The 15965-nt window shown below is 47.2% G+C and overlaps 1 protein-coding gene across 6 annotated transcripts in view; it reads left to right on the top strand.

Moving 5' to 3' along the window:
- The window catches only part of LOC110489385 (TBC1 domain family member 5), a 40810-nt gene that overhangs the window by 16997 nt on the left and 7848 nt on the right, over nt 1-15965 (top strand). For 5 of the 6 annotated variants that reach the window (XM_036971600.1, XM_036971602.1, XM_036971599.1 and 2 more), the window contains 13 exons: nt 64-172; nt 253-342; nt 471-545; nt 1274-1341; nt 1486-1588; nt 8064-8152; nt 8267-8317; nt 8945-9014; nt 10602-10774; nt 12103-12245; nt 12347-12453; nt 13179-13264; nt 13426-13697. In XM_036971600.1, the coding sequence (XP_036827495.1) occupies nt 64-172; nt 253-342; nt 471-545; nt 1274-1341; nt 1486-1588; nt 8064-8152; nt 8267-8317; nt 8945-9014; nt 10602-10774; nt 12103-12245; nt 12347-12453; nt 13179-13264; nt 13426-13697 (1436 nt within the window). Of the gene's footprint in view, nt 1-63; nt 173-252; nt 351-470; nt 546-1273; nt 1342-1485; nt 1589-8063; nt 8153-8266; nt 8318-8944; nt 9015-10601; nt 10775-12102; nt 12246-12346; nt 12454-13178; nt 13265-13425; nt 13698-15965 lie in introns of all 6 variants that reach the window. The other variant, XM_036971604.1, reaches the window with a different exon arrangement.

Below are 15965 nucleotides of genomic sequence, written 5' to 3'. Positions count from 1 at the left end.
TTGGAGAGGGCTGAAAACTCACAAAAACCTTTTATCTCTCTCATTACCTCCCTCCCTCTAAAGGAAAGAATGGGATGACTTGTTTCTGAACAGTAATTACCTGACCAGGATCCGTCAGGCAGGCATCAACGGTCGATTGCGGAGCAGCCGATTCCGCAGTGTGTGCTGGAAGGTAAACCAGTCACAGACAAACATGGTTCTTGGGTGTCTGAAGGTAGTTCTACCATGTGAGTCATGTGTGTTGTCTTCTAGTTGTACCTGGAGGTCCTTCCTGAGGATAAGAGCCAATGGATCAACAAGACCAAGGAGTTACGATCCCAGTACGAGAAGATCAAAGAGCGAGTGAGTTGGTGTGTATGTGCGCGTGTCATGCGTTCACCTGTGCCTGCTCGTTTGGGTGAGCATCAACTCCTACTTTTTACTCTGTGTGTGCGCGTCCGCCAGTCACTGACCGCCTCTCCTCCTCTCAGCACATCACCAACCCCCGTAAGGCTGCAGGCCAGCAGGACTTGGTGGTCAACAACCCACTCTCACAGGACGAGGGGGTAGGTGTAGCCTCAGTCTCTCTAGATACAACTCTTTTTCCAGAACCGTGGGAATGTAAACATTTAAATAACTCTATCACAGGACTAAGTGGGGTGTCCCTGTTGTAAATGCTACTTATTATAATACCTTTAGGATTCCTTTATTATGATCTGTATACAGGTAACTGTCAAAATGATGTCATGCCGGATATAAAGCAGGTGCTTCCACACAGGTGTGTTTCCTGAGTTAATGAAGCAATTAACATCCCATCATGTTTAAGGTCATAAAAATGCTGGATATTATTTAGGCTACCATGGCTATGCCCCCATAGGATGACAATGCCCCCACCCACAGGGCACAAGATGTGCCTGAATGGTTGTTGAGCATGAAAACGATGTAAGCCATATGCCATGGCCGTCTGAGTCAGGTTTTAGGTTTTCCACCTCCATCAACAACATTTCTCATAGAAGAATGGTGTCATATCCCTACGATAGCGGTCCAGACTCTTGTAGGATCTAGATGCATTAAAGCTGTTCTGGCTCGTGGTGCCCAGCACCCTATTAAGACACTTTATGTTGGGGCTTCCTTTATTTTGTCATTTACCCAAATGTCCTTGTATTGACCCCAATGGGGAATGGGAACCGCGTCCAACATTTAATAATCAGTCTGGTCGTAGGAGGCTAGGTGAATGAGTCTAGGGTGTATTTCCTGGTCCATATGTCATTGTGTTCTCCTCCCTCCTGTCCAGAGCCTGTGGAACAAGTTCTTCCAGGACAATGAGTTGAGAGGGATGATCAAACAGGATGTTATGAGAACGTGAGTCTGATTTAAACATTTCTTAACTGTTAACCAGAGCTGTATTTAAATGTTTATCAGACTGTCATTCTCATATCTACTGTACACCTCTGAAATAAACACTCTCTTCTCCCCCCTCCCCTCTTTTTTCTATTCTGTCCGTAGGTTTCCTGAGATGCGTTACTTCCAAGAGGAGGACGTAAGGACCAAGCTGACAGACATCTTGTTTTGTTACGCCCGAGAGAATGAACAGTTACTGTACAAACAGGTACCATTCCAGCATTAGTTAAGATTTCTAGAGGCACACAAGTGTTAGATATGCCACTAGGCATGCTAATGCACCCCATAGACTAGACAGTGTACTGTCTTCATAGTGCTACAGTCGGAGAGAGAGGACGATGACCAGTCAGTGTTCTAACAGGAAGTGACACACGTCTAGCCACTGGGTAATGAAGTTTAATGATACCGGTCAATACTGATAACACACCTCATGCATCACCCTGAAAGAAATGGGCCATTCTCTCTCTCTGTCTCTCTGTCTCTCTGTCTCTCTGTCTCTCTGTCTCTCTGTCTCTCTGTCTCTCTGTCTCTCTGTCTCTCTGTGTCTCTGTCTCTCTCTCAATGTGCTTTATTGGCATGGGAAACGTGTTAACATTGCCGAAGCAAGTGAGGTAGATAATATACGAAAGTGAAATAAACAATACAAATGAACAGTAAACATTACACATACAGAAGTTTCAAAACAATAAAGACATTATTAATGTCATTTTATTTATATACATACATAGTGTTGTAACTATGTACAAATGGTTAAAATACACAAGGGAAAATAAATAAGCATAAATATGTGTTGTATTTACAATGGTGTTTGTTCTTCACTGGTTGCCCTTTTCTTGTGGCAACAGGTCACAAATCTTGCTGCTGTGATGGCACACTGGAATTTCACCCAGTAGATATGGGGGTTTATCAAAATTGGATTTGTTTTTGAATTCTTTGTGGATCTGTGTAATCTGAGGGAAATATGTCTCTCTAATATGGTCATACATTGGGCAGGATATTAGGAAGTGCAGCTCAGTTTCCACTTCATTTTGTGGGCAGTGAGCACATAGCCTGTCTTTTCTTGAGAGCCAGGTCTGCCTACGGCGGCCTTTCTCAATAGCAAGGCTATGCTCACTGAGTCTGTACATAGTCTAAGCTTTCCATAATTTTGGGTCAGTCACAGTGGTCAAGTATTCTGCCACTGTGTACTCTGTTTAGGGCCAAATTGCATTCTAATTTGCTCTGTTTTTTTGTTAATTACTTGACATTACTTGAAAGCATTATCTTTCTTTTTGTTTTCTTGTGATTTGTTCGGGTCTAATTGTGTTGCTGTCCTGGGGCTCTGTGGGGTGTGTTTGTGAACAGCTTGCTTAGGGGACTCTTCTCCAGGTTCCTCTCTCTGTAAGTGATGGCTTTGTTATGTAAGGTTTGGGAATTGTTTCCTTTTAGGTGGTTGTAGAATTGAATGGCTCTTTTCTGGATTTTGATATTTAGTGGGCATCTTCCTAATTCTGCTCTGCATGCATTATTTGGTGTTCTACGTTGTACACTAAGGATATTTCTGCAGAATTCTGCATGCAGAGTCTGAATTTGGTGTTTGTCCCATTTTGTGAAGTCTTGGTTGGTGAGTGGACTCCAGACCTCACAACCATAAAGGGAAATGGGCTCTATGTCTGATTCAAGTATTTTTAGCCAGATCCTAATTGGTTTGTTGAATTTTATGTTCCTTTTGATGGCGTAGAATGCCCTTCTTGACTTGTCTCTCAGATCGTTCACAGCTTTGTGGAAGTTACCTGTGGCGCTGATGTTTAGGCCAAGGTATGTATAGTTTTTTTTGTGTGCTCTAGGGCAACAGTGTCTAGATGGAATTTGTATTTGTGGTCCTGGTGACTGGACCTTTTTTGGAACAGCATTATTTTGGTCTTACTGAGACTTACTGTCAGGGCCCAGGTCTGACGGAATCTGTGCAGAAGATCTAGGTGCAGCTGTAGGCCCTCCTTGGTTGGTGACAGAAGCACCAGATCATTAGCAAACAGTAGACATTTGACTTCGGATTCTAGTAGGGTGAGGCCGGGTGCTGCAGACTTTACTAGTGCCCGCGCCAATTCGTTGATATATATGTTGAAGAGGGTGGGGCTTAAGCTGCATCCCTGTCTCACCCCATGGCCCTGTGTGAAGAAATGTGCGTGTTTTTTGTGTTCATGGATTTTATGTTGTATGTTTTAACCCCGACACCACTTTCCATCAATTTGTATAGCAGACCCTCATGCCAAATTGAGTCGAAGGCTTTTTTGAAATCAACAAAGCATGAGAAGACTTTGCCTTTGTTTTGGTTTGTTTGGTTGTCAATTAGGGTGTGCAGGGTGAATAGCCAATTTGACATTTGCTCAGTACATTGTTTTCATTGAGAAAATGTACGAGTCTGCTGTTAATGATAATGCAGAGGATTTTCCCAAGGTTACTGTTGACTCATATTCCACGGTAGTTATTGGGGTCAAATTTGTCGCCACTTTTGTGGATTGGGGTGATCAGTCCTTGGTTCCAAATATTGGGGAAGATGCCAGAGCTAAGGATGATGTTAAAGACTTTTAGTATAGCCAATTGGAATTTGTTGTCTGTATATTTGATCATTTCATTAAGGATACCATCAACACCACATGCCTTTTTGCGTTGGAGGCTTTTTACTTTGTCCTGTAACTCATTCAAGGTAATTGGAGAATCCAGTGGGTTCCGGTAGTCTTTAATAGTTGATTCGTATATTTTTTTGCTCTTTGTTATAGAGCCAAAAAAATTGGAGAAGTGGTTTACCCATACATCTCCATTTTGGATAGATAATTCTTTGTTTTTGTTTAGTGTTTTCCAATTTTCCCAGAAGTGGTTAGATTCTATGGATTCTTCAATTACATTGAGCTGATTTCTGACGTGCTGTTACTTCTTTTTCCATAGTGTATTTCTGTATTGTTTTAGTGATTCACCATAGTGAATTTCTGGTCCCTCTGTTTTTGGTTGGACAGGTTTCTCAGTTTCTTTCTTATATTTTTGCATTCATCATACCATTTGTGATTTATTAATTTTCTATTTTAAATTTGATAGGGAAGCTGAGAGGTCAAGTATACTGTTAAGATTTTCTACTGCCAAGTTTACACCTTCACTATTACAGTGGAACATTTTACCCAGGAAATTGTCTAAAAGGGATTGAATTTGTTGTTGCCTAATTGTTTGGTAGGTTTCCAAACTGCATTCCTTCCATCTATAGCATTTCTTAATGTTACTCAGTTCCTTTGGCTTTGATGCCTCATGATTGAGTATGGCTCTGTTCAAGTAGACTGTGATTTTGCTGTGGTCTGATAGAGCGTTCAAAGTCAGCCCACTGACACCCCTGAGAGACTCTGGTTTGAGGTCAGTGTTAAAGTAGTCTACAGTACTACTGCCAAGAGATGAGCTATAGGTGTACCTACCAAATGTCACGAACCGGCTCAAAGCCCGTAACAAAAGGGAGACAACGTGGAGATAAGGAGTAACAAAACATATATATTTATTAAGTACAATATGCAATGGTGTGTGTAATCAGTAGTGTAAGTGAGTGTTTTGCATGCATGAATGTGATCATGCAGGGTGTTGAAAGATGCTAAAGCAAACAACCAAAAAAACACCAAGAAACAACTAAATCCATAAAGGTGTCTGCATGGAGAGAGTCTCCTCCATGAATGGGGAAGTGGTGTATTTATCCTGGGACACACCTGGGACACACCTCTCGCGCTCTCTCGCGCTCTCTCTCTCTCTCGCGCTCTCTCTCTCTCGCGCTCTCTCTCTCTCGCGCTCTCTCTCTCTCGCGCTCTCTCTCTCTCTCTCGCGCTCTCTCTCTCTCTCGCGCTCTCTCTCTCTCTCGCGCTCTCTCTCTCTCTCGCGCTCTCTCTCTCTCTCTCGCGCTCTCTCTCTCTCTCGCGCTCTCTCTCTCTCTCTCGCGCTCTCTCTCTCTCTCGCGCTCTCTCTCTCTCTCGCGCTCTCTCTCTCTCTCGCGCTCTCTCTCTCTCTCTCGCGCTCTCTCTCTCTCTCTCGCGCTCTCTCTCTCTCTCTCGCGCTCTCTCTCTCTCTCGCGCTCTCTCTCTCTCTCGCGCTCTCTCTCTCTCTCGCGCTCTCTCTCTCTCTCTCGCGCTCTCTCTCTCTCTCTCGCGCTCTCTCTCTCTCTCTCGCGCTCTCTCTCTCTCTCTCGCGCTCTCTCTCTCTCTCTCGCGCTCTCTCTCTCTCTCTCTCGCTCTCTCTCTCTCTCTCGCGCTCTCTCTCTCTCTCGCGCTCTCTCTCTCTCTCTCGCGCTCTCTCTCTCTCTCGCGCTCTCTCTCTCTCTCGCGCTCTCTCTCTCTCTCTCGCTCTCTCTCTCTCTCTCTCTCGTCTCTCTCTCTCGTTTCTCTCTCTCGTTGCTCTCTCTCTCGTTGCTCTCTCTCTCTCTCTCTCGCGCTCTCTCTCTCTCTCGCGCTCTCTCTCTCTCTCTCGCGCTCTCTCTCTCTCTCTCTCGCGCTCTCTCTCTCTCTCTCTCTCTCTCTCTCGCTCTCTCTCTCTCTCTCTCGTTTCTCTCTCTCGTTGCTCTCTCTCTCGTTGCTCTCTCTCGCTCTCTCTCGCTCTCTCTCGCTCTCTCTCGCGCTCTCTCGCGCTCTCTCGCGCTCTCTCTCGCTCTCTCTCGCTCTCTCTCGCTCTCTCGCGCTCTCTCGCGCTCTCTCGCGCTCTCTCGCGCTCCTCTCGCGCTCCTCTCGCGCTCCTCTCGCGCTCCTCTCGCGCTCCTCTCGCTCTCTCTCGCGCTCTCTCTCGCTCTCGCTCTCTCGCTCTCAATCAATCAAATTTATTTTATATAGCCCTTCGTACATCAGCTGATATCTCAAAGTGCTGTACAGAAACCCAGCCTAAAACCCCAAACAGCAAGCAATGCAGGTGAAGAAGCACGGTGGCTAGGAAAAACTCCCTAGAAAGGCCAAAACCTAGGAAGAAACCTAGAGAGGAACCAGGCTATGTGGGGTGGCCAGTCCTCTTCTGGCTGTGCCGGGTGGAGATTATAACAAAACATGGTCAAGATGTTCAAATGTTCATAAATGATCAGCATGGTCGAATAATAATAAGGCAGAACAGTTGAAACTGGAGCAGCAGCACAGTCAGGTGGACTGGGGACAGCAAGGAGTCATCATGTCAGGTATTCCTGGGGCATGGTCCTAGGGCTCAGGTCCTCCGAGAGAGAGAAAGAAAGAGAGAATTAGAGAGAGCATATGTGGGATGGCCAGTCCTCTTCTGGCTGTGCCGGGTGGAGATTATAACAGAACATGGCCAAGATGTTCAAATGTTCATAAATGATCAGCATGGTCGAATAATAATAAGGCAGAACAGTTGAAACTGGAGCAGCAGCACAGCCAGGTGGACTGGGGACAGCAAGGAGTCATCATGTCAGGTAGTCCTGGGGCATGGTCCTAGGGCTCAGGTCCTCCGAGAGAGAGAAAGAGAGAAGGAGAGAATTAGAGAACGCACACTTAGATTCACACAGGACACCGAATAGGACAGGAGAAGTACTCCAGATATAACAAACTGACCCTAGCCCCCCGACACATAAACTACTGCAGCATAAATACTGGAGGCTGAGACAGGAGGGGTCAGGAGACACTGTGGCCCACTCCGAGGACACCCCCGGACAGGGCCAAACAGGAAGGATATAACCCCACCCACTTTGCCAAAGCACAGCCCCCACACCACTAGAGGGATATCTTCAACCACCAACTTACCATCCTGAGACAAGGCTGAGTATAGCCCACAAAGACCTCCGCCACGGCACAACTTAAGGGAGGGGGGGGGGGGGCGCCAACCCAGACAGGATGACCACATCAGTGACTCAACCCACTCAGGTGACGCACCTCCTCCAGGGACGGCATGAGAGAGCCCCAGTAAAGCCAGTGACTCAGCCCCTGTAATAGGGTTAGAGGCAGAGAATCCCAGTGGAAAGAGGGGAACCGGCCAGGCAGAGACAGCAAGGGTGGTTCGTTGCTCCAGAGCCTTTCCGTTCACCCTCCCACTCCTGGGCCAGACTACACTCAATCATATGACCCACTGAAGAGATGAGTCTTCAGTAGAGACTTAAAGGTTGAGACCGAGTTTGCGTCTCTGACATGGGTAGGCAGACCGTTCCATAAAAATGGAGCTCTATAGGAGAAAGCCCTGCCTCCAGCTGTTTGCTTAAAAATTCTAGGGACAATTAGGAGGCCTGCGTCTTGTGACCGTAGCGTACGTGTAGGTATGTACGGCAGGACCAAATCAGAGAGATAGATAGGAGCAAGCCCATGTAATGCTTTGTAGGTTAGCAGTAAAACCTTGAAATCAGCCCTTGCTTTGACAGGAAGCCAGTGTAGAGAGGCTAGCACTGGAGTAATATGATCAAATTTTTTGGTTCTAGTCAGGATTCTAGCAGCCGTATTTAGCACTAACTGAAGTTTATTTAGTGCTTTATCCGGGTAGCCGGCTCTCTCGCTCTCTCGCTCTCTCCCTCTCTCCCTCTCTCCCTCTCTCGCTCTCTCGCGCTCTCGCGCTCTCGCGCTCTCTCGCGCTCTCGCTCTCTCGCGCTCTCTCTCTCTCGCGCTCTCTCTCTCTCGCGCTCTCTCTCTCTCGCGCTCTCTCTCTCTCGCGCTCTCGCTCTCTCTCGCACTCTCACTCTCTATCCCCCTCTCTTTCTGCAGGGAATGCATGAGTTGTTGGCTCCTATTGTGTTTGTCCTACACTGTGACCATCAGGCCTTTCAGCACGCCAGCGAGACCGCCCACCCCAGGTCAGTCACACCTGCACTCCTCCTCCACATTGACTTCCCTTCAGTTTAACCCTATCCTGTCCATTCCTCGAAATTGGTCTGTAATGATCTAATGCTTTTGTCTTTGGTCCACAGTGAGGAGTTGATGTCTCTACTGAATCCTATGTTCCAGGAGCATGATGCCTAGTGAGTTAAATATTCATTATTCTCCTACCTTCATCACATCGTAGGTCAGGGATGACCAACTGGTCTTTAGGCCCGTGAACTAATTTCACTTTTATTATAATTATTATAATTTTTATATAAATATATATTTTAGGAACTCAGTTCCTAAATTAAGTTACTATTGAGAGTTAGAATAGTAAAATACACAAGGTGCAATTTTGAAATTTGGTTGCGCATCCGCAGTCACTAAATTAGCCTGTGTCAGCTAAATGTTTTTTGATTAAATAGCTGGCTGCTTGACTAACTTACCAAACTTGAATTATGACTGGGGTGGGGTCCATTGATCATCATTTACCTCAACCCTGTGGCAAAATGTGTAGAATTGCAGAAAACTTGCTTTAAAATGGCAAAATGTGCAGAACTGCATGAAATTAACTTAAACCCACATTTTGTTTTTATCTTCGCTTTCACGAGGGGGGCAGCTAAAATGTTTTGTCCGCGGGGGGGCCTCATGATCAGTTCTGTTTTTTTGTGGCCCCTACCCCCATCAAAGTTGCCCATCCCTGTCCTAGGTGATGGCAATAATATGGACAAGTCAGAGAGACTTCTAACATGAGACATTCTCCTCTGTGTGTCTTTGTTGTGCAGTGCCATGTTTTCCCAGCTGATGGAGACAGCAGAACCCTGGTTCTCCAGCTTCCAGAGGGAAGTCAGAAGGGTCAGTAGTAGTACTCCTGGTAATACTCTTTAGTAGTAACACTCACCAGCTATTTTTGTAAAGACCTGTCAAACACTCCGCCAATGGCTTAAATGAGCGATTGGTAAGCTGCTCTGACAGCTGATGCTTAAAGTTAGTGCGGGAGATATAAGTTTCCAACTTCAGTGGTGAAGCAGTTTAGACGCCGCAGATGAGTGAAGGTGGGGGTAGACGGAGCGGGTAGACGGAGCGGGTAGACGGAGCGGGTAGGCATAGACAGTGCAGGTAGGCCTAGACGGAGCGGGTAGGCCTAGACGGAGCAGGTGAGTGCAGGTAGGCCTAGACGGAGCGGGTAGGCCTAGACGGAGCAGGTGAGTGCAGGTAGGCCTAGACGGAGCAGGTGAGTGCAGGTAGGCCTAGACGGAGCAGGTGAGTGCAGGTAGACCTAGACGGAGCGGGTAGACGGAGCGGGTAGGCATAGACAGTGCAGGTAGGCCTAGACGGAGCGGGTAGGCCTAGACGGAGCAGGTGAGTGCAGGTAGGCCTAGACGGAGCAGGTGAGTGCAGGTGGGCCTAGACGGAGCAGGTGAGTGCAGGTAGGCCTAGAAGGAGCAGGTGAGTGCAGGTAGGCCTAGAAGGAGCAGGTGAGTGCAGGTAGGCCTAGACGGAGCAGGTGAGTGCAGGTAGGCCTAGACGGAGCAGGTGAGTGCAGGTAGGCCTAGACGGAGCAGGTGAGTGCAGGTAGGCCTAGACGGAGCAGGTGAGTGCAGGTAGGCCTAGACGGAGCAGGTGAGTGCAGGTAGGCCTAGACGGAGCAGGTGAGTGCAGGTAGACCTAGACGGAGCAGGTGAGTGCAGGTAGGCCTAGACGGTGCAGGTAGGCCTAGACGGAGCAGGTGGGTGCAGGTAGACCTAGACAGAACAGGTGAGTGCAGGTAGGCCTAGACAGTGCAGGTAGGCCTAGACAGTGCAGGTAGGCCTAGACAGTGCAGGTAGGCCTAGACAGAGCAGGTAGACCTAGACAGTGCAGGTAGGCCTAGACAGAGCAGGTGAGTGCAGGTAGACCTAGACAGAGCAGGTGAGTGCAGGTAGGCCTAGACGGTGCAGGTAGGCCTAGACAGAGCAGGTGAGTGCAGGTAGGCCTAGACGGTGCAGGTAGGCCTAGACGGTGCCGGTAGGCCCTAGACGGTGCCGGTAGACCAGACCTAGACGGTGCCGGTAGACCAGACCTAGACGGTGCAGGTAGCCAGACCTAGACGGTGCAGGTAGACCAGACCTAGACGGTGCAGGTAGACCAGACCTAGACGGTGCAGGTAGGGTAGACGGGTAGGGTAAATTTGACAAATGTAATACTTAAATTCCCACAAATTCCTGAACTCTTATTCATTATTTGTCCGTGTCAGTAAAATGTTTTATACCTAATGGATTTAAAACCAATTCAAAAAGTTTGGAGTATCTTTATCCATTCATTAGGATTGTTTTTAAACCGAACACTTTTGATGACGTTGCTAATTCTAACGTATTCCAGCATTGTATGTTATGTTCATGTTTCATGTTATTCCAATGCTGTGATGACGCCGTCTAAACCTCGTGGTGACGTTCTCCTCAGGGAAAGGAGGAAATGCTAACCAGCATGCCGTTCGCCCGGCCGCAAGACTTGGGGCCGTCTGTTGCCATAGTAACCAAAGTGAACCGCATCCAGGACCAGCTGGTGAAAAAGCACGATGTGGAGCTGCACATGCACGTCAACCGCCTGGAGATCGCCCCACAGATATACGGCATGTGAGTATCGCCACCTGTGTTTGTGTGTCTGGGTCTAAGTGCATGTGCGTGTCTTTATTGTGTGTGGTGTGTATTCGTCTATCTCTAGTCGGTGTGTGTGTGTGTGTGCGCACACGTCTGTTCTGTTCAGTCTGTATCTCTCGTCAGTGCTGTGTGTGTCCGTCTGTATGGAGTGTGTGTGTCCGTCTGTATGGAGTGTGTGTGTCCGTCTGTATGGAGTGTGTGTGTCCGTCTGTATGGAGTGTGTGTGTCCGTCTGTATGGAGTGTGTGTGTCCGTCTGTATGGAGTGTGTGTGTCCGTCTGTATGGAGTGTGTGTGTCCGTCTGTATGGAGTGTGTGTGTCCGTCTGTATGGAGTGTGTGTGTCCGTCTGTATGGAGTGTGTGTGTCCGTCTGTATGGAGTGTGTGTGTCCGTCTGTATGGAGTGTGTGTGTCCGTCTGTATGGAGTGTGTGTGTCCGTCTGTATGGAGTGTGTGTGTCCGTCTGTATGGAGTGTGTGTGTCCGTCTGTATGGAGTGTGTGTGTCCGTCTGTATGGAGTGTGTGTGTCCGTCTGTATGGAGTGTGTGTGTGTGTCCGTCTGTATGGAGTGTGTGTGTGTGTCCGTCTGTATGGAGTGTGTGTGTGTGTCTGTATGGATGGTGTGTGTGTCCGTCTGTATGGATGGTGTGTGTCCGTCTGTATGGATGGTGTGTGTCCGTCTGTATGGATGGGGTGGGTGTGTGTCCGTCTGTATGGATGGGGTGGGTGTGTGTCCGTCTGTATGGATGGGGTGGGTGTGTGTCCGTCTGTATGGATGGGGTGGGTGTGTCCGTCTGTGTGGATGGGGTGGGTGTGTGTCCGTCTGTATGGATGGTGGGTGGGTGTGTCCGTCTGTATCTCTAGTCGGTGAGTGCTTCTGTATAATGTGTCCGTCTGTTTAGTGTGTTTGCTCCCACTCATCTGTTTACTGCGTGGGTGTGCATCTGTTCAGTGTGTATCAGTCTATCTAGTCGGTGTGTGTCCGTCTGTATAATGTGTGTGTGTGTGTGTGTGCGCGTCTGTTTAGCGTGTGTGTATCCGTCTATCTCTAGTCAGTGGGTGCGTCTGTTTAGCGTGTGTGTATCCATCTATCTCTAGTCAGTGGGTGCGTCTGTTTAGCGTGTGTGTATTTGTCTATCTCTAGTCAGTGGGTGCGTCTGTTTGTGTGTGTATTCGTCTATCTCTAGTCAGTGGGTGCGTCTGTTTAGCGTGTGTGTATTCGTCTATCTCTAGTCAGTGGGTGCGTCTGTTTAGTGTGTGTGTGTGTACGCATCTTTATTGTGTGTGTATCTGTGTATATCTCTAGTCGCTGGGTGCGCCTGCTTTTTGGCCGTGAGTTCCCCCTGCAGGACCTGTTGGTGGTGTGGGATGCCCTGTTCGCTGACAGCATCACTCTAGACCTGGTGGACTATGTCTTCGTAGCCATGCTGCTCTACATCAGAGATGCCTGTAAGGACCTCCCTCACTGCCCATCAATCAGCTGTCAATCAGTTAGTCAGTCAGTCATTGAGCCCTGCTAACTGTTTGTGTTGTTCCCCTGTCTGGCTCAGTGATAGCGAGTAACTTCCAGACCTGTCTGGGCCTTCTAATGCACTACCCACCTATAGGAGACATCCACACCCTACTACACAAGGCTTTGTTCCTCCGAGACCCCAAGGTAAGAGCTCACACACATTTCTGAGAGACATGAGCAACACACACCTCACCTTGGTTGTTTGTCCACCCTGAAGGTGTGTGTTGGAGACGGCAGGGTCGCTGCCCTGACAGTGTTCTGGTTTGTTGTGAGCTGTCCTGACTTATGTCCCTTCACTGCCCAAATGACATCCAGCCAACTTGACACAACTGTGGGAAGCATTGTAGTCAACATGGGCCAGCATGCCTGTGGAACGCTTTCGACACCTTTTAGAGTCCCTGCCCTAAAGAATTGAGTCTGTTCTGAGTACACAATAATAGGAAGGTTTTCTTAATGTTTTTTGACTCAGTGTGTATTGGCTAGGCCTTCTAGTAGTTAATAAAGTAACCTTATTAGAGTAAAATAAATATGCTGGTTATGCATATTTGGGTTATGCAGCGCTGTGGTCGGGTCCACTCGGGTCTATCAGCTGTAGTTACATAGGCCAGAGACCTGACAACAATCCAACAGGACCTGACCCAGATGACAAGTTAGAATTTCAGAACCTGGTCCGGGTAATATCAGGTCCACCCGGACCCATTAAGACCTCTAGTTCGTAGTGTGGCATGGCGATGTTATTCAGAGTAGTTGGCTCAACCACATGGAGATCTGGGACCATGTGAGACCACACACACACTATTTTTCACAGCGTCTCTATTTTATCACTATTTAAGCTGAGCTGTATTCACTGTCAACACCTTTTCCTTTAGAACAATCCTCGGCCGGCCAACTACCAGTTCCAACAGAATCTGGACTATTACAAGACCAGAGGGGCAGACCTGGTCAACAGCACCCAGTAAGCTTGCTTGCACACACGCACGAGCATGAGGGACAATGATTGTAACCACACACACACACACACACACACACACACACACTTTGTTGTTTCACAATATCTTCCTAAACTAACTCTTTCTTTTTTTTCTCTCTCTCTCTCTCCCAACCCCTCTGTGCCAGTGCCAAGACGGCTCCTCTCAACATCAACAAAGTCTCCAGCAGCCTGCTCAGCTTTGGGAGGAAGCTCATCGCCCCAGCCATATCAGGGGGTGTTGCCAGTGTTATCTCTCCAATCAACAGCGAGATTCGTTCTGCCCCCTCCCCCCTCACTGCAGCCCCCCGCCCCCAGGCCGAGCCCCTGTTCTCTGGCCATGCCCCCCTGCAGACACACTCCCAGTCCCAGCACCAGCGCCTACTGAAGTCTGAGAGCATGCCAGTCTACCTGAGCCAAGGTGAGGGTTGGGAACACATACACACATAATCTAACAGGTATACTAGGACATTGATGTCCACACATCCATCCATACAGAATCTTAGAAAATATTTTTGAATTTTTTTTCACCTTTATTTAACCAAGTAAACTAGTTGAGAACAAGTTCTCATTTACAACTGCGACCTGGTCAAGATAAAGCAAAGCAGTGCGACACAAACAACACAGTTACACATGGAATAAACAAGCGTGCAGTCAATAACACAATAGGGGGGGAAAGTCTATATACAGTGTGTGCCAATGGCGTGAGGCGGTAAGGCAATAAATAGGCCATAGTAGCGAAGTAATTACAGCTTAGTAAATTAACAATGGAGTGATAAATAGCAGATGATGTGCAAGTAGAAATACTGGTGTGCAAAAGAGCAGAAAAGTCAAATAAAAACAATATGGGGATGAGGTAGGTAGATTGGGTGAGCTATGTACAGCTGCAGCGATCGGTTAGCTGATCGGATAGCTGATGTTTAAAGTTAGTGAGGGAATTATAAGTCTCCAGCTTCAGCGATTTTTGCAATTTGTTCCAGTCACTGGCAACAGAGAACTGGAAGGAAAGGCGGCCAAAGGAGGTGTTGGCTTTGGGGATGACCAGTGAGATATACCTGCTGGAGCGCGTGCTACGGGTGGGTGTTGTTATTGTGACCAGTGAGCTAAGATAAGGCGGAGCTTTACCTAGCATAGACTTATAGATGACCTGGAGCCAGTGGGTCTGGCGACAAATATGTAGCGAGGGCCAGCCCACTAGAGCATACAGGTCGCAATGGTGGGTAGTATAAGGGGCTTTGGTGACAAAACGGAAAATGGCACTGTGATAGACTGCATCCAGTTTGCTGAGTTGAGTATTTGCTGAGTTGAGTATTGGAAGCTATTTTGTAAATGACATCGCCGAAGTTGAGGATCAGTAGGATAGTCAGTTTTACAACGGTATGTTTGGCAGCATGAGTGAAGGAGGCTTTGTTGCGAAATTGGAAGCAGATTCTATATTTAATTTTGGATTGGAGATGTTTAATATGAGTCTGGAAGGAGAGTTTACAGTCTAACCAGACACCTAGAATATGTGGACAACTACAAATACCTAAGTCAGAACCGTCCAGAGGAGTGATGCTAATCGGACGGGCGGGTGTGGGAGGTTGAAAAGCATGCATGGCCCCATCACCCCCATCACCATATAGCAATAATCAACTATGAAGTGTGTGTGTGGGTCGGTGGGTGTGCATGCCCCTTTTTTTCAGACTTTTTCAAAATGTTGTTACGTTACAGCCTTATTCTAAAATGTATTAAATCATTTCCCCCCTCAATCGACACACAATACCCCATAATGACAAAGTAAAAACGGGTAAAGACATTTTTAAAAATTGTATAAAACTGAAATTACATTTACGTAAGAATTCAGACCCTTTACTCAGTACTTTGTTGAAGCACCTTTGGCAGCGATTACAACCTTGAGTTTTCTTTGGTCTGATGCTACAAGCTTGGCAAACCTGTATTTGGGGAGTTTCTCTCATTCTTCTCTGCAGATCCTCTCAAGCTCAGTCAGGTTGGATGGGGAGCGTTGCTGCACAGCTGTTTTCAGGTCTCTCCAGAGATGTTCAATCGGGTTCAAGTCCGGGCTCTGGCTGGGTCACTCAAGGACATTCAGAGATTGCCCCGAAGCCACTCCTGAATTGTCTTACCCGTATGCTTAAGGTCGTTGCACTTAGAAATGTCCTTGTTTTTGAAAGAAAAGCAAAACATTTTTCTCCTTTTAAAATAACATCAAATTGATCAGAAATACAGTGTAGACATTGTTAATGTTCTAAATGACTATTGTAGCTGGAAACGGCTGATTTATTATGGAATATCTACATAGGCGTACAGAGTCCCATTTTCAGCAACCACCACTCCTGTGTTCCAATGGCACGTTGTGTTAGCTAATCGATTTTAAAAGGCTAATTGATCATTAGAAAACCCTTTTGCAATTGTTAGCACAGCTGAAAACGTGCTGATTTTAAAGAAGCAATAAAACTGTCCTTCTTTAGACTAGCATCAGCATTTGTGGGTTCAATTACAGGCTCAAAATGTCCAGAAACAAAGACCTTTCTTCTGAAACTCATCAGTCTATTCTTGTTCTGAGAAATGAAGGCTATTCTATGCAAGAAATTGCCAAGAAACTGAAGAGCTCGTACAACGCTGTGTACTACTCCCTTCACAGAAGAGCGCAAACTGTTTCTAACCAGAATAGAAAGAGTGGGAGGCA

This window comes from Oncorhynchus mykiss, chromosome 32, assembly GCF_013265735.2.
Source record: "Oncorhynchus mykiss isolate Arlee chromosome 32, USDA_OmykA_1.1, whole genome shotgun sequence".
In the NCBI taxonomy this organism is placed as follows: domain Eukaryota; kingdom Metazoa; phylum Chordata; class Actinopteri; order Salmoniformes; family Salmonidae; genus Oncorhynchus; species Oncorhynchus mykiss.
This window is presented reverse-complemented; position numbering and strand designations above follow the sequence as displayed.